General features: G+C 40.7%; 1 protein-coding gene across 2 annotated transcripts in view; it reads left to right on the forward strand.

Annotated features, from left to right (window-relative positions):
- Positions 1-24499, forward strand: part of LOC127422389 (RNA-binding protein Nova-1-like) — an 83995-nt gene that overhangs the window by 38892 nt on the left and 20604 nt on the right. For both annotated transcript variants that reach the window (XM_051665879.1, XM_051665880.1), the window contains one exon: positions 11875-12041. In XM_051665879.1, the coding sequence (XP_051521839.1) occupies positions 11875-12041 (167 nt within the window). The remainder of the gene's footprint in view (positions 1-11874; positions 12042-24499) is intronic.

Here is a 24499-nt window from a genome sequence, read left to right on the forward strand (position 1 = left end):
TTACTAATAAGTTATTTAATACAAAATGAAAAAAAAAATAACACTTTCCTTGTCTGTCTCTTTCTTTGGCACTACTCCAGCTACTTTTGGAACTTGGCAAGTGCGAAACGTTCGTATGGCAAATTGCTTGTTATGTTCCTCATTTGTAAGGCGCTTTGAATAAAAGCATCTTCTAAATGACTAATACAGTATGTAAAAATACATTTGTGAGTCATTTTCATAGAATATACAGAATCTTGAAAATCTCACTAAATGTTGTTAACCTTTTTCATCAAGAAAAATATTTTTTACAGTACAAGGGCACAATGGAGGGAAAATAAAAGTAAGAAGGGGGTGATAAGGAGTGTACTGTATTTGAAACTTGGCTCTGGCTTCGGAGACACTGGAAAGTTGTAATATAGAACCAGAGCAGAGAGCTGGCTCAGTATCCCAAGGCATGGACGCCTCAGTTAGCTCCAAGGAGATGACTCAACAGCCAGAGGAGGACGCCCAGACTGGAGAAGACTCTTAGCAATTAGCAGTGCTTGGAAATGACGGAGCTTTGAGAAAAGTGGGAGCATGTTTGGATGGTCTTGTAGGGTGTTTGGAGCATGGACTGGGGCAGCTGTGCCAGCTGACTCAATCTGCCTATCCTGTAGGCAGGCAATGTTTAGACATCTTTGATGGACAGCAGGCAAGCAGAGACAGGTGTGTTGGGCTCGGAGTACTTGTGTGGAACCCAACACCACCACCGGGAGATGCGCTCAACGAGTTGAGGACAGGGGGTATGTGAAAGGGAAAAGCGTTTAGATTGGAGGAAAATGTTTTTAGGAACGCGAGACAGGCTATGCTAGCCTATAGCATTCTGCTGTTGTAGAATTTGCACTACATTGTTTTCCAGCTGTGTACCATCACCATACCTATTCGACAAGGTCATCAGCTTTTTCAATACAAATCAGATCTGTATGTATAAGAGACTGGTCCTTTTATTGCAATCCTCTACTCTCTTCAGTTCGCAGGCTATGATGTGCATCCATGTGTTGAAGATGAAGTGCACTGCTAAGTGTTTTACTGTATGTTTATACTGAGATGATCAGACTTAAAACTTCAACTTAGTTTGCAAATGAAGCTCTCCTCATTGAGTGCTCACATTTATGATCATATTGTAGGCACATCATTGGTTGCCCAAGTTACAAGCCTAGTTATACAGTGGCAAGAGGCAACATACTGGCTTGCTGGTTTTACCGAAGCTGCCTGACTGAAACTAGCTATTTAAACTGAAACATTAAAAATTAAACTTGATTTTTAGATTTTCCAAGAAAATGAGAGTGGTGTTAACCCATGCAAAACTTGCTGCCACGATGCTAGAGTGTTTCTTGTGGTTGTTGCCTGGTCATGGCCATGCAGCTGCTTAGATGTTCCGAGTGGTTTGAATGCATTTCCATGGGGTTGCTAGGGTATTCCGGGTGATTGATATGATGTCTCTTTTGATGGCCCAAGTCAAAAGAGCCAACCCCTAAGTCTCTATGATATCTGGTCTCTAGATATAGTTGGGGTTAGTGCTGGGGAATAAAACAGTATCGGTATTTATCGGAATTTCTTTCTTTTTTTTTATCGATGATAAACTTTTGAGTAATTTAACATTTTTAGCCTATGTTCTGCATCTAGACGATTGGATCAGGTGCGTGACACTAAAACACGAGCAGTTCAGCAAAGTTAGACACACAACTAGCTAACTGAATACCAGCTGTGAAATCAGCCTGTAAGGAAGCAGCCCTGCTGTCATGGAAACCGGCAATGAGGCTCTGTCGCCGCTAACTAGCAGCTAGCTACCCAGCTAATTTGATATCCTTGTGTCCCAAACAAGACAACACAGGCAATGCAATACAGCTATTGACTGAACACAACAACAAAAACTCCTACATCTACACCATTGCTGTTTATTTATGTACTATTTAGTTAAATGTTTTTTCATGATCCATAGCGCAGTCACAGGCAAGGAAGTTTTTGTTCTTCTTGTGATGTTCATTGAAAAGAGGTCACACACCTTTTGTAGGACTAAACCCTATACTTTAAAGGTAGCTTACCCTCTGGAGTTTACTTGTAAACAAACAAGTAAAGTTTAATTCATTCTTGAGGTCTAACAAACACGTGGAATGCAGTTCTGCCCCCATTAATGGTATGACATGTATATCGTGATTAACATAGATATCGAACGATATGAAAAAAATAGTGAGAATTTTTTTGGCCATCTTGCCCAGCCCTATCTGGGGTGCTTCCTTCAATGGATTTTTTTGCCTGTTTTAACGTTCACCAGATGAAATTGATAAAGCCTAATTTGTACAATGGAAGAAGCTGAACTTAAGCAAGCGAACAAAGCTAACATTTATATACTGCACGCTGCATCATTTTAAAATGAGTTTGTTGAGGAAAATAACTAAAATTATGTCAAGTCTAATCTTCACAAAACCTCTCCTACATTTTGCTCACTCTTTCTCCTCTCTTCATCTTTTTGGTACTGCTTCATTATTCATACTATAGGAAGGGCAGACAAAAGGAAGAGGGAGATGGAGTAGGGATCTTTATTAGGTCTTCTGTTTACAGCAGGCGCCCTCACTCATTCTCAATAGACTTATGGCATTGTTTGGAGCAGTGGGTTATTCCCCCAATCCTCTGTAGCCTAATGTAGATGGCCATCAGTCACTGTTAGAATCATTTGTGCTAGCCAGGAATTCACACCAGCTCTGGTTACCACACAGGCCTTTGGAGATTGCAAATACACTCTGGAATATAAGGCCATATACAATAAGTATGTGTGTGTTCTAGTGTCATAGAATTCCTGCTCTTGTGGCTTAATACAAGCATGCTTTCAAAGTGAATTGATACATGGGGAATTAAGACAGACAAAGTATGTTTTTATGAAGGTGTGCGAAAAGCCCACGTTAAGAAACATGAGTGTATTACTGAATGTATATGTAGTGGGTGAGGCATTGTGTTTGGTCTAAGATGCACTCTGTATAACAAGCTGTTATACAAGTGTGTGAAGAGTCTAACTGAAACCGTAGTCTGTGAAACATTCGAAATAATTTAATCTGTAAATTCATTGGTTGTAAAGCAGGGCCGACTCTAACAAGGAGCAAATGCTAAAACATCTATGGATTTTTACACCTTCTCTCCATTCCTCTGCAAGGCAAAGGCAACTGGTCTATCCTTTCTCTTTCGAAAAAAGATCAGCTAAAAATACACTATATTGCCAAAAGTATTCGCTCACCCATCCAAATAATTGAATTCAGGTGTTCCAATCACTTCCATGGCCACAGGTGTATAAAATGAAGCACCTGGGCATGCAGACTGCTTCTACAAACATTTGTGAAAGAATGGGCCGCTCTCAGGAGCTCAGTGAATTCCAGCGTGGTACTGTGATAGGATGCCACCTGTGCAACAAGTCCAGTCGTGAAATTTCCTCGCTACTAAATATTCCACAGTCAACTGTCAGTGGTATTATAACAAAGTGGAAGCGATTGGGAATGACAGCAACTCAGCCACGAAGTGATAGGCCACGTAAAATGACAGAGCGGGGTCAGCGGATGCTGAGGCGCATAGTGCGCTGAGGTCGCCAACTTTCTGCAGAGTCAATCGCTACAGACCTCCAAAGTTCATGTGACCTTCAGATTAGCTCAAGAACAGTGCGCAGAGAGCTTCATGGAATGGGTTTCCATGGCCGAGCAGCTGCATCCAAGCCATACATCACCAAGTGCAATGCAAAGCGTCGGATGCAGTGGTGTAAAGCATGCTGCCACTGGATTCTAGAGCAGTGGAGACATGTTCTCTGGATTGACGAATCACGCTTCTCCATCTGGCAATCTGATGGACGAGTATGGGTTTGGCAGTTGCCAGGAGAACGGTACTTGTCTGACTGCATTGTGCCAACTGTGAAGTTTGGTGGAGGGGGGATTATGGTGTGGGGTTGTTTTTCAGGAGCTGGGCTTGGCCCCTTAGTTCCAGTGAAAGGAACTCTGAATGCTTCAGCATACCAAGAGATTTTGGACAATTCCATGCTCCCAACTTTGTGGGAACAGTTTGGGTATGGCCCCTTCCTGTTCCAACATGACTGCGCACCAGTGCAAAAAGCAAGGTCCATAAAGACATGGATGAGCGAGTTTGGTGTGGAAGAACTTGACTGGCCTGCACAGAGTCCTGACCTCAACCTGATAGAGTACCTTTGGGATGAATTAGAGTGAAGACTGCGAGCCGGGCCTTCTCGTCCAACATCAGTGTCTGACCTCACAAATGCGCTTCTGGAAGAATGGTCAAAAATTCCCATAAACACACTCCTAAACCTTGTGGAAAGCCTTCCCAGAAGAGTTGAAGCTGTTATAGCTGCAAAGGGTGGGCCAACGTCATATTAAACCCTATGGATTAAGAATGGGATGTCACTTAAGTTCATATGCGTCTAAAGGCAGATGAGCGAATACTTTTGGCAATATAGTGTACCTTTTGATGTTTTTATTAAAAAACCTAGACAAACTAGCATCCATTGATGATGCAACAACAAAGTCAAGAGTGTGAAAGGGACAGTTCTCCCAAACTCAAATTATTTTCATTCAACCGTGGAACACAAAAGGTGTTTCTTTCAAGAATGTGCTGGCTGGGGCCTGGGTAGCTCAGTGGTAAAGATGCTGGTTACCACCCCTGGAGTTCGCTAGTTCGAATCCCAGGGCGTGCTGAGTGACTCCAGCCAGGTCTCCGAAGCAACCGAATTGGCCCGGTTGCTAGGGAGGGTAGAGTCACATGGGGTAACCTCCTCGTGATCGCTATAATGTGGTTCGTTCTCGTGGGGCGCGTGGTGAGTTGAGCGTGGATGCCGCGCTGGGTAGCGTGAAGCCTCCACACACACTATGTCTCCGTGGCAACGCGCTCAACAAGCCACGTGATAAGATGTTGACGATCTCATACGTGGAGGCAACTGGGATATGTCCTCCGTCACCCGGACTGAGGCGAATCACTACGTGACCACGAGGACTTAAAAGCACATTGGGAATTGGCCATTCCAAATTACGAGAAAAAGAAGAGAAAAAAAAGAAGAAAAAAAAAAAATGTGCTGGCTTTTTCGGAAAATGAAAGTGAATAAGGACTGGATCTGTCAAGATCCAAAATGACAAAAAGCACCATAAAAGTAGTCCAAATGAGACTATATTCCAAGTCTGCTGAAGCCATTCGATAGCTTTGAATGAGGATCAGATGGAAATTTAAATCGTTATTGACAGTGAAAAGTTTTTGGAACAGGTTTTGGAACAACATAAGGGTGAATAAATCATGACAGAACTCAGACTGGTATGTTGTTGTATTTTCAGTTTGTAGGTTGGGGTTCACTTTAAAAACAATTCTCCAGGAATAACATCAAAATCTCACTTGACATACAGGATTGCATCTAACAGATATATAACCATAAATAACACAATGGCTGGTTGTAATCTTCAGGGCTTAGGTTTCAGAAAAAAGCGAAGTTAAGAACTGAGTCACGTTGGATCACAGAATTTGATGTGTCTTTGAAACGTCCCATTTGGCAGTGAAGTCCTGCTTTCTTTCCTTGTCTCTTGAGATTAACCATCTTCAAATGCAGTTCCCTCTTTTCCAATCTGTGTAACATACCAGTGAAGTTGGCCGTGTTTGCCTCTTGAGTCATTTCCTCATCTGTGTTAGTGTACAAACTTATGGACCCTCTCTTTTTATTGTACTAATTTTACCCACTTTTTGGGCTGGTTTAGCTTTTATTTAGAGTACAGTAGAGGCAGACAGGAAAGTAGGGGGGAAATGGGGAATGGGATTGGGACATGATTCACATGACTCAAGTCGGATTCGAACATGGGTTCCTGTGAGCAAATGCACTACACTGTGCCACAGTTCCACATTTTTAAAGGGATAGTTTACTCAAAACTGCAAATTCTGTCATAATTTACTCACTCGTAATTCCAACACAGGAGGAGACATTTTAAAGAATGCTGATGCTGTTCTTTTTTTTTCCATACAATGAAAGCGAATGGTGACTGAGGCTGTCAGTCCCTAAAATTCTGCCTAACGTCTCCTTTTGTGTTGCACAAAAGAAAGTTAGTCATACATGTTTGGAACAACATGAAGGTGAGTAAATTATGACAGATTTTTCAATATCCTTTTAACATTTTTTCAACTATGTCACAAATATCACTACAACAAAATCTGAGAATATCAGCCTTCTTTTGAGCTAAAGTAGAGAAAATGTTTATCAAAAACAGCTCCCAGGAGCCTTTTGAAATAGTGTAAGGCACCTGGTAGGCACGTTTAGACCCCCTTTCCAACCCCCCTTCCTCATTTTTATATTTCATCTCTCTTTTTGAGAGTTTAGTTTCACTCTGAGTAATGTTGCCCCCATCCTCTTTTAAATGGTGGGTAGGACATATGGAATAAAGAATCACTTTTCCTCTTCCCAGTTTATTTTATTCCTTTTGCTTTCCCTTTTAGAATTTTCCCTTTCCCTCTCTCTCACACATGCTGGCTGTTTTTTGTCTCTCACTCTCTTTTGTCTTGGAGGGGTGCTCAGGAAGGTCTTGAGAGGGTGAGAGGGAACACAAGGCAAAAGATGAGGACAAGATCCCAGTCCAGGCATCTCTTCAGCTGTTTGCACGGCATGGGCCTCATAACCATGACAACATCACTATTGATGTGGGGGCTTAGGTCGAACTGAGGAAAAGGGGTGGACAAACCCAGCACTTCTCAATAAGAGTGACATCACTGAAGAGGAATTCACTCTTTCTTCCAGATCCTTTGTTATTCTTTGGAGACCCTTCTATCCTTCATCTGCTGTTTTCAATGCATGCTGCAAGACACTGGGAGACAAAGCTGAGTTGAGTGTTCACCTCTTCCAAAGAGGACTTAAAGGGATAGTTCACCAATTCTGTCATAATTTACTCACCTCCATGTCACTCCTGGCTACTTCACTTACCAGAACAATTTTTTAAACGTTCAGGCCTTTAAAGCAATGTCTGCATTTGGAGTGTCCAGTTGGTCCATCAGATGTACTAGACTATAAAATACAGTTTCAAATGGCATGAAGAGATTTGAATGGAAACTGTCTACAAATTCCCATAGAATTTCTCCATCCTCTTTACTGGTCATGATTACATAAAAAACATTAAACACCTCATATTTGCCTCTCTGTTTTAAAAGAAAAACACATTACGTCATAAACAGCTGTCCCACAATATTTTCTGGGTTTGCCCGTTGCTGTGGTGATGTACCGTCATATGTTTGCACCGCCCCCCTCCTAAACATTCATGTATACAGAAAGTTATTAAAGGGATAATTCACCCCAAAAAAAAAAGTATTTTTTTACTCACCCTCATGTTGTTCTAAACTCATATGACTCTCTTTCGTGAATGTTGACTGAGGCTATCAATTCCTAACAGTTTTTGTTCCACGGAAGAAATAAAGTCTAACGTGTTGGGTAAGTAAATGATGACAGAATAAAAAAAGTTTGGGTGCACCATGCCGACACCAAAAGGACCCAGGTGGCCCCTGCATAATTTGCCTGTCCACACAGTCCACACTTCATCTCATAGTGGGTGCTTCACATTAAAACAATGACCCACATGCTCCTGTGGGACTCATCTATGTGGAGACTGCAATCAACTGTACTTTGAAGGGCGAGCAGGAAAATACGAGTCACTGAGGAAGAGAGATGCCTGTTTTTTTATTTCACCACCCCACAAACTCATTCTTCCTCTCTGTCTTTTTCCTCTACATCTATCCCCCTCTTTTTTTTTTTTTCCTTTCTCCCAACACCAAAGCCAGGAAACATCTGTAACCTCGTGTATGGGCAGGGTCCTATGTTCTAGAAGTCTCTCGGGCCAGTGTTGGTCTCTTTTGATGGATTTCTCTTTCAGGAAACTGTCAAAAAAATCACGTTGTGATACAGTTTAGCTGTGCTGTTTCTTGGACGGCTTTGTGTAAAGTGTCTTTTAAAAGATTCTCCATGTGTCCCAGCAGTTGGTCTCATTTGTTATGCAGCAGGCAGCAGTTGAATTGGTTATTGAGCTTGCTGTGGTCATCTCTATGGGTCCAGAACACTGTCAATCTATGGGTCAATCCCATGTGATCAGGACTTGTGATCAGCATTTGTGATTTACATGACAGTGCACTTTTATCCCAAAGGACAAGCTGGGCATATGGTTTCGAAATATTTTCTACCGCCGTGAACCTACTTGTGATACATTTTGTTTGATAATCTGTAATGAATGTTATTACCTGATTTTTTGCATATATTGGCAAGAGTATGTTTTTAGTGCATACTTATTTTGTTTGTAAATACTATACATCAATGAACTAATAATGAACAATATTTTCAATGTATTAATCTTGGTTAATGCTTATTTAAGATCATATAATTGTTCATTTCTAGTTCATGTTTGTTCAAAATGCATTAACCAATGTCACATACAACTTAATATATGTTGAAATTAACATGGTATAAATTTTTTTTGGGGGGGATACTCCCCCCCCCCCCAATCCCCTCCGGAATCTACGCCCCTGGATGGTAAAGCACGCTGGCCATCACTTCCAATGAGCTTTGTGGGGAGACACTAAAACGTGTCAGAATGTGACCCTTCCCTTTGCAGGAGGGAAGAAGGCCCTCAGTGACCCCTTACTGCTCCCCTCCCTCCCCATATCCTGCTGGCTATCTCACAACAGATTCATCACAGCCCCTCCAAGACCCCTTTACCAGGCAGTTAACATATCAAATAAGCTAACATTACCACTAATGCAGTATTATGCTGTTTTGCATATTAGCTGAGTTAAGCATGTCTTGTTCATTTAAAGGAATAGTTTGCCCCAAATTTAAACCTGGAAATAAACAGAAAGTAATAGGATTTTTTGAAAATTATGACGTAAAAAAAATAAGAAATATTTAAGATTCTGAACTATTTGTAGGTCAATAATCAAATAAGCAAATTTGTGAAATTGACCATGTTGTTAATAAAGCAAAAGGGGCACATAACAAATACAAAATATTCTGAAATGTGTGTTTATTGTTCAATTCTACTTTTCATTCACATTGTTGTATTGATATAATATGTAATGAAAAATTGAACTTTATTATATTAGAAAAATGCAAATAAGCATTGTCACAATTAATTTTACTTTTGAACCCCGTTGATATACCTAGCTTCAACTTGTACACTATCTTTGACAGTTGTTTGAATGGTGTTTCTCCATACACCCTCCCATCTCGCTGCCAAAACAATGGTGATCTCTGCTCTAATAATGTACAGCTCCGATTGGTCCGTCACAGATTACTCTTGGGCCGCCAGCTGTCGGGAGCTCAGCAAAGCTTTTTCCTTTCTCTCTTTTGTAAGATACCACGCATGATCCTGATATTCCTCAATTTCACTGTATTAACAGAGCTTCATATAGCTGTCTGGAACTGAACCCAATTATTTTCATGCTAGTAAACAATTGAAGGTTAAAGGAAACCGGAAAAACCCTACTGCGCTGTGCAGAAAAGGGCTGATTCGCTTCCCAGCCTCACGGGAGCCAAGAGATCCTGGCTTCGGAACAGTCTAGTTGCATTATTTTTTACTTTCTCCATCCTCTTCTGGCTTTTCGGATTAGTTTTTATTTCTGAATATGAAAGACCACGTTTGCCTGGCTCACCATGGTGTGATGTGTGGGGTTTTTTTTTGGGGGGGGGGGGTCTGTTGGATAAATGTTTCGGAAGCACGCTTTTAGACTAAATGTTATAGCAAAAAAAGATTAGTAACTAATCGGAGCACTGCAGTCAGCTAATTCCTTTTGAGCCTGCTCTGAAATCATGGTAAAACAATCGCAATTGTGTGCATGCATTTAACCTCCTTATATTCTGTTGGAGAGACAGCGGAATTGGAGTCGAAATGCCAATATCGTATCAGAATTAATTGAAAGTGGAGACTTCTGGGCGTCTAATGGAAGGCTTTCTGTGAATAGACTGCCTAAAATAGTAGCATTGCCAGGCGACTGTTATTGCAGCTGCTCCCATAACTTCAAACTGCATGTACATAGATCCATGGTATTTACATGGGCAGATGCTTTAATGCTGATTGTTTGTTTTCTAACACAGTGTCTGTAGCCTCTTGTGTATTGTGATTGATAGCCAAATGATTGATGCAACCACATAAGATACTTACAACCATTGTATGTGCTGTCACACAAACAATGCACTGTAATATTATCTGACTCAGTTGAGTAAAAATATAAAATAAGCCTTCTGTTATCAGTGATTTCTGGTGTTGTCAGCTGATTATATTTCATGGTGCTTGTATGTAAGGATAAAAGCATTCCATCACAACAACAGTTCCAAAAATCGTCAATCACAAGAACATGTTTTACAACCCTCGTTGAACAGCTTTGGGTTACCACAGAAATGTTTATGAAATAATATGCGTACAAAGATTATTAAGGAGGTTTTACAAGATGACAAATGTAATATAGAATTAAAAAGTTGAACTGCACAACAGTGAAGCATGCTGGAGTAGTAAGTTGCATGTATTTTCTTGGAAACCATTTTTTCTTGTATTAAACTCTAAGCTTTGAGCATGCCAAATTATTTCAGGCACCGCAATGGACAAGATATGACATTGGCTCGAAGGCTTCTAGTTTTAATAATAAATCACAATTAATATTATATTTAAAATGTTAAAATATAGCATCTTCTCACTTTCCTGCAAAAATAAAACATATATATTCTTTGTACTGAGCCGAGGTCAGTGTGTGACGTTTTGATATTCTATTGGTCACACATCTTCTCGCTATCCGAATTTGCAAGTCAGAGTTCTTCAAATTCAACTTTCATTTGCAATATAAAATGTATTCGCATTAGCTTGCATTTCCGGTCTCTCACATTCGGATGTGTAAATAAAAGTATAGTGTGGCCGCACCTTTGTACAGAACATTTACTCCATTGGTCCTAACCTCTTGTCTACACTGTTGAAATACAATACAGTAGGAACTGTGTTCTACAGCATGCTTAGTAGGGATGTCAAAAGTACCGGTACTTTGGTGCCAGGTCTTGGCTGCATAAATTTGGTAGCTTTAATAAGCTGTCATTTTAATAAATTTTACATCAAGCCATGGTTGAAAGCCATTGTATTCATGTGTTTTAAAAATTATAATAATATTGACTATTGTTCAATAGAATATACACTCACTAAGCACTTTATTTGGAACACTATGGTCCTAATAAAGTGCCAGATCTGGCCTTCTGCTGTTGTAGCCCATCTGCCTCAAGGTTCGACATGTTGTGCAATCTGAGATGCCATTCTGCTCACTACAATTGTACAGAGTGGTTATCTGCGTTACCGTAGCCTTTCTGTCAGCTCGAATCAGTCTGGCTATTCTCCGTTGACCTCTCTCATCAACAAGGCATTTCCGTTTGCAGAACTGCTGCTCACTGGATGTTTTTAGTTTTTGGCATTAGAGACTGTTGTGTGTGAAAATCCCAGGAGATCAGCAGTTACAGAAATACTCAAACCAGCCCTTCTGGAACCAACAATCATGCTACGAACGAAATCACTGAGATCACATTTTTTCCCCATTCTGATGGTTGATGTGAACATTAACTAAAGCTCCTGACCCGTATCTGCGTGATTTTATGCACTGCACTGCTGCCACACGATTGGCTGATTAGGTGTATGAGTGTTCCTAATAAAGTGCTCAGTGAGTGTACATTTTTCTGTGGTAACAAAATTGTTATCAAGAATTGTTTAATGTTACTACTGGTTTTGGTATTAACTACCGAAGTTTTGGTACGTTACAGCACTAATGCTCCGGAAGCCATCTGTAATTCGTATTAGGGTTAAAGTGGAACTCTCTGTGTCCCTCTTTTAGGAACAACAGAGCGTGTCTGCTTGATCCAGGGCACCGTAGAGGCGCTGAATAGTGTTCATGACTTCATCGCAGAGAAGGTGCGAGAGATGCCACAGAGCGCTCAGAAAACAGAACCGGTCAGCATACTTCAGCCACAGACCACTGTCAACCCTGACCGTGTCAAGCAGGTGAGGCCTCACTTCTCGTACCCTGCCCCTGTTTTCTGTTTCCTTTCCTTCCGATTTCCTTTCAATCCTTGCAGAGTTTCAGATCACATGAGAAGAAAACCTTTTTATTTATTTATTTTTTTTAATCTGAAATTTTACACTTAGGTATCATTACCACCTATTTTTTTGCTGTTGTTTTTGTTTTTCCAATGCAAAAAATTCATTTTCATAATCAGTATTTGTGTATTATTTTCCAGTAAAAAATCTAAACATCCTTAAAACAAGATACATTTACTTGAAAAACAAAATTGCAAAAGACATTAAGACTTGTTTTCAAGTAGTATTGAATTAAGTTTATATTAATGACCTCTTTTTTTTTTCTTGTTTTAAGCATACATTTAGTGAGGTTTATGCTTAAAGTTTTTTAATTCAAGATATATTCTATTATTATTATACATATTTTTGCTTCTCAAGTAACTTGTATCCTGTTTTACAGATGTTTAAAAAAAAAAAAAGATAGAAATACTAATTAAGAAACTGATTTTTGCAGTGTTACTTATCTAATACACATCTAATAAGTTGTAATAAAAAACACTAGTAAAAGGGCCCATCTATATTGCCACAGGATAAAATGAACTGAGAGGAGGGACATTTTGATCATATCATCCTTTATAATAAACAGTTAACTCAGTCCCACAGATCCCACTTGGTTTGGCCTTTTGTGTTACAAGCAAACAAACTTAGAGAGATTCAGAGTGTCTCAGTTAGACAAACCATTGATTGTATATAGCTATCTATTTAAGAGATTATTGCCACTGGTCAGTCCATTTTTATGGCCATTGATCTGCCTGGCTCCTACATTGTTTTCATTCACAACAATGATTCTTCTCTTTTATTTATCATTTACTTAATTAATTCCCCCTTAGGACAAAGAGAGAGTCAGCCATATCCATGAATAATTTAAAACATGCTGACTATGGTTGCATGGTTATGAAATTGGGCTGACGATTAATTGTCAAACAAGTAATTGCGATTATGACGATTAATGTCTGTTTTAGGGCTATGACGATTAATTGTGTCTTTTAGGGCTTTCACGGTTGTCATATAAATTGTTATAGTTCATATTTAACTTCAAAGATATAAATCAAATAATAAAATAGTAATAATAATAAAATTAAAATAATATGATTTCCTTTTAAGGCTTTAAAAACTTATGAATGACATGAAAAATAATGTTTTAAATATCATGTTAAATATCATAAATTTTTTTAAAGTCTCTCTTTTGGACAACTTTGGTTTTGGTCAGTTTTACATTTACACTGTTGTTTTGGAACTTCTGTATTTTATATTATAAGCTATATTTTTTATTAAAAATAAAATATATATTTTGTTTTTATATTTATATTGTATTTTGCAATAGTAAAATACTGATGTCCTAATTTCTTCACTTTCACACATTATTTTAATGGTCTTTGATTAAACCCACAAGCCCTCATGTCTCACGATGCAAAACCTTGAGATTTCGTTTCATTATTTGATCACTCCACAGAAACAAAGCATGCGTCTCCTCCTCTGTGTCACTGTGTCATTAAAGGTGCATTCAGTAATTCTAATCCAATACACTTCATGTCAAATTCTGCAAATATCTCCTCACAGTCTGCTAGCTGTCCATTCTGTGGGTGGGCTGAAAAAAAAAATCTAGTATTTGTACACAGCCCTGGCTCTGTAAATGGGACAAAAACAAAGTGGATCAGACCGATCCACATAACACTACTCCAGCCAATCAGCAACATGGGGTGGTTCTTGCGAGTGCACATGATGGGGGGTGGGGGCAGAGTGAGAGGGAAATTCATTAGAAGAGCAACAGCAAATCTGGCTGATGTGAACTTTCTAAACTCCAAGGAGGACAAATGGCTGAGAAACAGACCAAGAGAAAAAGGTCAGACGAATGTAAACTAAAAATGAAGGATTATGATTAGTGGAGGACTAGGAGCCGCATCAACATCGGCGAGGCTTTTCAGCGTGGAGAGACCTCCCGAGAGGTAAAAGGAATGAATCTGCATGTATGAGGCCTGCTTTCAAAGGAGCACTGAAGTGAGGGATGTGTTTGTTTTGGCAGCTGAGTTCGAATATCAACAGTGTTTCTCAGGAATCGCTGAGTGCACCTTTAAAACTGCTTATATGAACTCACAATGACCAGAAACATTTGCCGTTACACGATCGTTTAAAGTAAAGCCAGAGCACTTTGCTTTCACTATCAAAGTTTATATTTGTTAATTTATATTTTCGCTGCAGTTTGGCACGAGCCTCTGCTGACGGCGCACGCATCAGAGCACTTGAGAAGTGGTTCATGTTGACATCCGCAGTGCGGCTCAGTGACGTTCGGAGTCAACTGAATGACACACAAACGCGCTGTTGATGACATTTAGCCTATATATTTGCTTAAAATTCCCTTATTTGGGCATTATTTGGGCGTTATCTCAAATAACCGTAGGTAGATCAAATAACCGCGATCAGATGATTATTTAATAATCACGACAGGCCTAATGCTGCCTTTTTCTGTTGTTAATTTTTTGTTAAGCCTGTCCATTAAGGAAGTGCCCTCTTTGTGCTTATTGAGCAGTCTCTGTAAAGACAGGACCATAACCTGAATTCCTGAAACATTGCTGACCTAATTATTAATGCATGTAATTATAGGGTTTATCAGAGAAGCAACACACCTCACTTTAGTCCACTCTATTGTCTCTACTGGGACATCATGCACCATCTGCATTCTGCTGCATTGTGCAATTTGATGATCAATACTTTGTCCAGAGATGCGGAAAGATTAGATTGTGGAGATATATTAAAAATGTTCGATCCGAGCAAAGGCGCAGGAATGAATTTTTGGCAAGGGGCGCTGAAGTAGTGTCTCCCTATCACTGTACGCCCATTGTACAAAGGGGCCTCAGTTTGTTCCTGGGAGGCAGCAGATGCCCTAACCCCACCCCCACCGTAATCCTAACCATATGGAGCCTGTAAGGCTGAGTACCCTGCAAGGAACAACCAGAAGCACCTTTCTCCCATCGTGATCACTGTAAACACACACACAAAACGGAACGTTTTCACCTGCAATAAAGTCGTTCAATAAGCCAGCCAGTGCATTAGTTACATTCTACCACATTCAAAAGTGTTGTCGTGTCAGTGTAAATGAGAAATAACCATAAAACACAATATAAATGTTCAGACAAAACAGCTATTAAAATGAACCCATATGCTACAATATTAAGCTATTAAGAAATGTCCTACCTATTACTTGAAGACCCAAATGTGACTTGCGCTCACCAAAAAGATGACGTTTTTATTCAGCTGAGGTTTTAGCGCCTTCCACAGGGCAACACGAGAACACACAAGCCTTAACCTGTACTGTTTTTGTTTTGTTTTGCATAAATTATTATAATTTCAAAGGATGAGCTTACACATGAGTAAAGCACAATATTCTTCTGAAGGAAAAAAAAATTTATATTGAGGATTGATTAATTTGTTTTTATTCATAAACTGTAATATTACACTACAAAATTATTAAACAACAATAATGATACAGTAACACAATTTAATTGTAATTTATTGTCAGATTACTGTTTCATTGTTAACTATCACTGTTTTGCTTTTGTACAAATAAAAGGAAAAAAAGGGAGAATAAAAAGTATGCTAGTATCATTCACCATCACAGGGGCTCTCTTCAGTCTGGCAGAGCCCTGCCCACAAGCATGATCTCTCCGAAACGGGCCACCATTTTTATTAACATAAATAATTTATTGGAATCGAAAATTTTATTATATATACTGCAAATATACATACAATGAAATTTCACTGATACTTTTTTCCAGTCTTGCTCACTAAGGGGTGATTCAGCACCCTCAGCAACCCCCTTCCCACGCCTTTGGATCCGAGGATGTACAATTTATCCAAAATTTCCTTAAATAATGCTTTATCATTTGATCAAAGATTACAGATAGACTTGATACTGTGCTTTAACATTAGAACTGTATTTAATTTTATTCTAATTACATGTATTTGTAATAAATGTGATCTATCATTATTTTAATGTATTTATTTTTACATATTTTTGTTTTGTTTTTTGTTGGATGATCTATTTGATACCAAATATTTGATAGCCAGTGCCAATTTCCAATTGTAGGTTTGGTCTACTTTGGTGTTATTGTGGTCATGTGATCGTGTCTTACCTTAGCGTTCCTTTGCAATTATACCACCAGTGCAGCTGTCACGACATGGGTGTCATTGCAGTACATGTCAGGCAGCAGACTGATTGAGAGATAGGCAAGATTGGAAGTCATATTATTAAGCAACAGCTGCTGATCTCAAGTCATGAACGACAACCGCTAAGACTGCAAAATAATGGTCTGCATAGGGGCACGGCTAACACCTTAAATATAAAAAGCTCAATCCAAAAGCTGTCTTTCCACGCCCACCATCATTCCATGTGCCTGTTCCACTTCATCCACAACACAGGAATGAAATTCGATCATCCACATGGCTCATTGTTATGACCACGTTATTTCAGATAATGTTGAAGTGCCACTCTTCAGTAGCTTCCTTTGGTCAGCACAAGTTTCCTATTGTATTTTCCTCAGCACAGCACCGCCTGCTTCCTGCTTCCTGTTGTTTTCCAATCCAGAGAGGAAATGGCCCATTAATGCACAGGAAGGCATCTAATTTAGTCTACAAGTAGTCACGAATACACAGCCAAGGATTTAATTTGGGCATTTATTAGCAGTTATATTTGAGCAAACAATACGCTTTAAGGATCGATACCCAGAAGGATCGATCCCAATGTCATTTATTCAACTGAAAATCTAAAGTACTGCACATACAGTAATTTGCAAATCATTCAAGAGAAAAGAAATGCATTCAGTATTCTTAATTTACATCAGGGGCGAGGCCACACAAGGGCCAGGGTGGCATGGGTCTACCCAGATTGACAGCTGGCCCACCCAATCATAACTGTCAGAATATAATGGTTTTAGGGATGCACGATGTATCAGTGGCCGATATACAGTTGAAGTCAGAAGTTTACATAAACCTTTATACATTTAAATACAATTTTTTCACAATTCCTGACATTTAATCGTAGAAAACATTCCTTGTCTTAGGTCAGTTAGGATCACTACTTTATTTTAAGAATGTGAAATGTCACAATAATAGTAGAGAGAATGATTTATTTCAGCTTTTATTTCTTTCATCACATTCCCAGTGGGTCAGAAGTTTACATACACTTTGTTAGTATTTGGTAGCATTGCCTTTAAATTGTTTAACTTGGGTCAAACGTTTTGGGTAGCCTTCCACAAGCTTCTCACAATAAGTTGCTGAAATTTTGGCCCATTCCTTCAGACAGAACTGGTGTAACTGAGTCAGGTTTGTAGGCCTCCTTGCTCGCACATGCTTTTTCAGTTCTGCCCACAAATTTTCTTTCAGATTGAGGTCAGGGCTTTGTGATGGCCACTCCAATACCAATAGCCATTTTGCCACAACTTTGGAGGTATGTCCATTTGGAAGACCCATTTGCTACTGAGCTTTAACTTCATGGCTGATGTCTTGAGATGTTGCTTCAATATATCCACATAATTTTCCTTCCTCATGATGCCATCTATTTTGTGAAGTGCACCAGTCCCTCCTGCAGCAAAGCACCCCCTAAACATGATGCTGCCCCCCCATGCTTCACGGTTGGGATGTGTTCTTCGGCTTGCAAGCCTCACCCTTTTTCCTTCAAACATAACGATGGTCATTATGGCCAAACAGTTAAATTTTTGTTTCATTAGACCAGAGGACATTTCTCCAGAAAATAAGATCTTTGTCCCCATGTGCACTTTCAAACTGTAGTCTGGCTTTTTTATGGTGGTTTTGGAGCACTGGCTTCTTCCTTGCTGAGCAGCCTTTCAGGTTATGTCGATATAGTACTTGGACTGTGGATATAGATACTTGCCTACCTGTTTCCTCCAGCATCTTCACAAGGTCCTTTGCTGTTGTTCTGGGATTGATTTGCACTTTTCGCACCAAACTACATTCATCTCTAGGAGACAGAATGCATCTCCTTCCTGAACGGTATGATGGCTGCATGGTCCCATGGTGTTTATACTTGTGTACTATTGTTTGTACAGATGAATGTGGTACCATCAGACATTTGGAAATTGCTCCCAAGGATGAACCAGACTTGTGGAGGTCCACAATTTTTATTTCTGAGGTCTTAGCTGATTTCTTTAGATTTTCCCATGATTAAATCTGTGAAGATGACAAGAGAAAAAAAAAAAAAAAAAAAAAATATATATATATATATATATATATATATATATATATATATGGCATTGATGCAGCTCTTCGTTTTTAATTAATCTTTTTAAGATTTTTTGCATTACACAAACTATAGCTTATTTGAAAAGTAGAGAGTATAAGTGATTTAATTTTTTTTAATGTATATGCGTACTTCAGTGACCTTTAAATAAGTGCTGTCGGAAAGTTTACTCCATTGGCCATCCAAGGTGCCACCCCCAAATCTTCACTATGATTGGCCAGCGCCAAAATCGGAGGTGGGCATTCAATACCGCCAGACAGAACCTAGTTGGTTTAAAATGGAGCGGGAACTGAAGCAGTGTCAAGAAATGACAGGTAATTATGTGGACTTGCGGAACACAGTACAGTCATCCGAAATTAAATATGGCTTGAATGCGCACTATACGTTGTGCAGCATTTCATATTCGCGTGAACGTGACCACTGAAGTGCACCCATGAAGCGGGCTTGATAAAATCAGGTGAGGGAGCATTTCAGTATAAACAACAGTTCCATTCACTCCAAACACCGCACAACATTATGACAAGCACTATAAGTGAACAGACCAGTACTCTCAAAAATCCCTTTTCTGCCCTGCCAGCTAGACAAAAACAGTAATGCAGTAAACTAATTCTGCATATTTCATCTTCTTATTCTGATTAAAACCTGTTTAGGGGTGTGTATAATCATCTGTGTGCATAATGTAATTTGTTTGTCAAATGTGAGGATATCTTGTTTACTTGCAACTATCTGCCTAAAAACAGATAGCTGTAAGTTTTTTAATAACCATAAAATACAATGCCATATTTCGGCAGGTTCTTAATCATAAGCATATTTTGGAGTCAACGAAATTAATAGGCCTCTCAATTTTTTTATTTGCAGAAATGTGCTTCATAGATTTTATTTCCTTACATAATGTAATGCATTCAGCCTTAATCCATCACCTCTTAAGAACAGAAGCAAAGGTACAGTTCAGGTTTTTGATATCACAACAGGAAAACAGTTTTAATGTCAAATAAAAGTAAGTAGGCTAAATGCATTAACTACGCAAAAACATTTTACAGCATTGTTTAATTCAATAATCATGTTACATTTGGCAGTCCCAATAAATGGTAAAACTGAGTGAAATCCAGGACAATATGTAGCCTAGGTCTATGATAAGAAATATCTTTAATATCTTCTTTGTCACAAAACAAAACAATATCCTACTTTATAGTATTACGTCATGCCATTGTGCAGTAAAACTGCACAGAACTACCGTGTGTTCAATGTGAGGAGATGCTCTGTTCTTAAAGAGACAGTAACCATGTTTTAAGAGATGCTTACATTTAGACGTTTAAGCAGACATTTTATCCAAAGTGACTCACAAATGAGAAAGTGACACAACATACATAAAAATTATATTGAAATCAATTATGTGCATTGTGCCTTAAAATCAGTAGTTGGTATATACTTCATAGGATTGTAGTTCATTTCCTCATTAAAAACATTAAGTGCACAGTCTTGTACCTTAGTCTTTTTGTCCGATTTAAAAAAAAAAATATTGTGAAACATTTGCCTGGCTGAAAATATATTAAGGTCAATTTTGCGACTGGTCCACCCAATTCTAGCAAGGGTCCACTTACTGGAAAATTTCTGGCCTCACCACTGATTAACATTCAAAATATTTAAAGATCATCTATGAAATAATTTATGACAGATGAAGCTTCCTCTCTTCTAAGAAACGTAACTCTGTATATTTGCTGTTTCGGTATTTCACGTTTACGAACATTTTGATTCATCTTCGAAACACCATTAATGGCTTCCCCCTGCTTCACTTATAACTTTGAAAAGTGGAACCGTTTTCCCGTAAACTCTATTCTTCAACATCATAGAAAAAATAATGCTTTTCTCCATGCATCACTGGCCTTTTCCGTAATAACCCACAGCTTTACGTTACATTGATGAGTGTGATTGCCTTAAGTGCTGTGCTGTTTCAAACCATCCCATCCCTTCACGACACCACCAAACCCAGCCTATTTAATTATCCTGCATCATGAATCTAATAAACGTTTTCATTGGAGCACTACACACATACATACACACACACACACACACACACACACACAAAGACAGCCAAGCATAACGTTGCTGTGTTGCCTACTCGTCTCTTAAATTAAAAGTGACATCAGGAAAATAGCTATAACGTCTGAAATTGAAAAAAACAAAATCCTCTCACCCAATAGCCCAACCTCCCTTTCTCTCCTCTCCCCTCCCCTAACCTGTCTCTAGAGGGATGGTGACTGGCTAAAATATTTTATGCCTTTTTTAACCTTCAAATCCATCAGCCGGCCAGGAAAAAGGTCACCGTCTCTCCACGGAGTATCGATCTAATTTCTAGAAGAGCCAATGGAAAAGGAGTGCCTTACACAACATTGTTTGTCAGACAAGGAAGTACATCCTCTAATGCCAGGCTCGAATCTCTTTTGGGAGAAAGAAAGGACTGATGCAGTTTGTGTTGTTTGTCTTTAATATTTGCAGAGTGGCAATTTCTTTGGTTGTTTTATGTAGTCATGGCGGATAGTGGAAAGAGAGTGTATTCCTCTGGTTAGTCTTAAAGTGATTGTTCACCCGAAAAAGAAAATTCTATCATAGTTCATATACTGTATTCTGTTCATATACTCACCCTCATGTAGTTCCAACCCTCTATGACATTTTATTTTATGTGGAACACAAAAGGAAATGTTAGTAAGAATGTTAGCAGCCCTCAGTCACCATTCACTTTCATTGCACCTTTTTTCCATTCAATAGTTGTAGAATAGTAGTTGTATTCCTAACTGCTAATTTCTAAGTGTTTACCATCCTGTTTACGTGAAGAATGAATATTGTTTTCACTCTATATGAAACATAAAACCCTGAAATTTCATGTGTAATGGATGGTACACAGGGATATTAATAAGCCAGAATCTTGAGCATTATTATCAGGGATTATATAGGGTATTTGAGAAGAATTGACATGTCTATATCAAGTCTCTCATAGCCCTTTTCCACCGAAAATTGCGATGGTTCTTGTGCCTAGCCTGTGCTTCGCTTCGCTTTATTTCCTCACGTTGGCATGCATTGCAGATTCCATGATGCAAATGGAGCCATTGGAGACGGTAAATGTTTGGATTTGGCGAGGTGGTCAAATAAGATTTTTTTTTCATAATTTCGTTGTTTTATTGCTTTTTTCATTCAGTTTAAAGTGCAATTTGAATTTAGAAATGTCTTTTGTTTATTTTGTTATGCACGGGGAATTCATTAGGCTTATTTATTTTGATTATTATTGTCTTTACATTTATAATTGTCTTTAGTTCTTAATCTGTAGGCTATTAGTAATTTTCCATCTGTGCAAATGGAGCCGTTGGAGACAATAAATATTTGGATTTGGGGAGGTAGTTAAATAAGATTCCCTATCTGTTGTGTCGATGTAGTGACACTAGGGGTCACTCTTGGCAGTCCCAAACACCTTTGATTTTGAAAAAAGGCCAATGGGAATCGGCGAGTGGAATTTGCATGCCACTCCCCCGGACATACGGGTATAAAAGGAGCTGGTTCGCAACCACTCATTCAGATTTTCTCTTCGGAGCCGAGCGGTTGTGTTCAGCGAGCTGAATTAAAGCTGTTGGATTTACGGTGCATTACAGCAGCTTCTCCCCCTCTTGCACTGGTGAAGTGCAGAGAATGCCCCTGGGCGCTTCAGCAGCTAAAAGAGTATATTCTTCCTACTGAAAGAGTATATTTCCCCTTCTAAAAGAGTAACATTAATGGAGAGCATCTTTTTAAAGATGCTTCTCCATTTGTGTGTATCTCCTGGTTGCGGTCGTTACCTCTCCGCTTCCGATGGCCACGATTACGGTCTTACGTGCTTGGGCGCTGCCAACGTGGAGACAGCCTTCGTGGACGGGTCATGTTCTCACTGCGAGAGCGTGACCATGGCAACGTTGCGGTTTTTCCTTCGTTAGAGTGAAAGACCACCCCAGCAGCTCCCCGCCTCGGCCCTTCTACCTACGGGTTTGAGGCCGCGTCGGTTAGCACTGGGGCCGATTTGGGGACCCCAATGGGAGCCACTTCGCTGGGTAACTCCCCATGGAACTCCCATTCCCCAGTATGCTCGTTTGCCCCGCTGGGATGAGACCGCCGGCTCGTCTCAGGGCGAGTACACAATTTCGTTTCGGCGCTCGCGAAGTGTATGAGCTCTTGATTGCAGCATCATAGAGCGGGCTGTCCAGTCTGACGCTGAGGACTCGACTGGGCTCCCACCTTCGGGTGCGGTCGCCTGGTCGTAGCCTGACACGCAGCTGGCAGCCATGCTTGCCCGGGCGACTGCGTGTGTCGGGCTGGAGTGGAACTCTCCACCCCTCCGAAACCTCACATCCTGACGATTGGTTCCTGGGCCCGGAGCGCCGCTCACGGCTGCGCCCCGCCCTGGTCCCTTTCTTCCCAGAGGTGCATGAGGAGCCCACGAGGTCGTGGTGGGCACCTTTCACTGCCTGGACCCGGTCTCTGTGCTCCTCCACTCTCACTACCCTCGATGGTGGGGCTGCCAGGGGGTACTCGGTGATTCCCCAGGTGGAAAAGGCGGTTGCTGTGCACCTGTGCCCGCAAAACTCAGGGCCGCCTGAGACACCCATCCAGCGCCTGTAGGGTTACGTCGTCTCTGGCGACTAAGGCCTGCGGTGTCGCTGGACAGGCCACCTCCGCCCTGCACACCATGGCTCTCCCTGCAAGTGCACCAAGCCAAGGCACTAAGAGAACTGCACAAGGGTAGTTCTGACCCGGGATTGATGCAGGAGCTGCACTCGGCGTGGACTTCGGGCAGGCGATGTCCACCCTGGTGGTCCAGGAGCGCCACCTATGGCTCAAATTGGTCGAGATGTGGGAAGCTGACAAGGTACGGTTTCTTGACGCCCCCATCTCCCAGGTCAGCCTGTGGAGGGCCGGTAGGAGAATCCTTTGCCTTTTCGTTGATTCGCTGCATGCCCGAAGGGCTGTTCAGAAAAGGAGCGGTTTCCTCATTCCCTGGATCACATATCCGGTGCTCACGGCTGTCGTTATCACGACCACCGGCCACCGTTCCTTTATGGCAGGTATGGCGATCCAGGGGTTGGTTCCGACGGACTGCGGGGACGATATTCCTCCTCCCCCCTCCCCGGCTGATCCTATGGTGGGTATCAGGAGCCAGGTAAGTGCTTCGATGTCCCTGGACTCAGCACAGCCACGGGGCTCGAGCCCTCTCGACGTGGTGCCGCAGGCTCCGCCCCGCTGTGAGGCCCCACCCGCCGGTACGTCCGACGAGATTGTCCACTTTGTCCCCCTCGCCCGGAGCTTGGATGCGTGGCTTGCGCTTCGACTTGTTCCCAAAGGACCGTTCGACGCTCATAAGAGCGTTGGGGGAGGTTACGTGACGGCCTGGTGCGCTGGCTACGAGGCACACAGTGGTCTGCCCGTCTCGCACCGCCAGTCCACATAACACAGTTCAGCTTATTGTGGCATTTTGTATAGGGACCCCTAGTGTCACTACATCGACACAACGTCAAGTGAGTGATAGATAGGGAACGTCCTGGTTACTTTCGTAACCTCCGTTCCCTGATGGAGGGAACGAGACGTTGTGTCCCTCTTGCCACAATACTGAACTACCCGCTGAAATGGCCGGGACCTTGTCTCGGCTCCTCAGCACAAAACCTGAATGAGTGGTTGTGAGCCAGCTCCTTTTATACTCATATGTCCGGGGGAGTGGCATGCAAATTCCACTCGCCAATTCCCATTGGCCATTTTCAAAATCAGAGGTGTTTGGTGCTCCCAAGAGTGACCCCTAGTGTCACTACATCGACACAATGTCTCCTTCCCTCCATCAAGGAATGGAGGTTACGAAAGTAACCAGGACGTTTTTTGATCACTTTTATTTTATTGCTTTTTTTGTTTAGTTTAAAGTGCAATTTGAATTTAGAAATGTTGTTTATGTTTATCGTGTTTCAATAAATGAATAAAATGTTTAAAGCAAAAAAATTCACCGACCCTTGGCAGGTGGGTTGACGATGTAATTGGATATCACTATATTTTTTAAGCCAATTATTGCAACAACAAATTTTTACATACCACCCAGCCCTATCAGGAACCCGCACCCGAACCATGT

Source organism: Myxocyprinus asiaticus, chromosome 31, assembly GCF_019703515.2.
Source record: "Myxocyprinus asiaticus isolate MX2 ecotype Aquarium Trade chromosome 31, UBuf_Myxa_2, whole genome shotgun sequence".
Classification (NCBI taxonomy): domain Eukaryota; kingdom Metazoa; phylum Chordata; class Actinopteri; order Cypriniformes; family Catostomidae; genus Myxocyprinus; species Myxocyprinus asiaticus.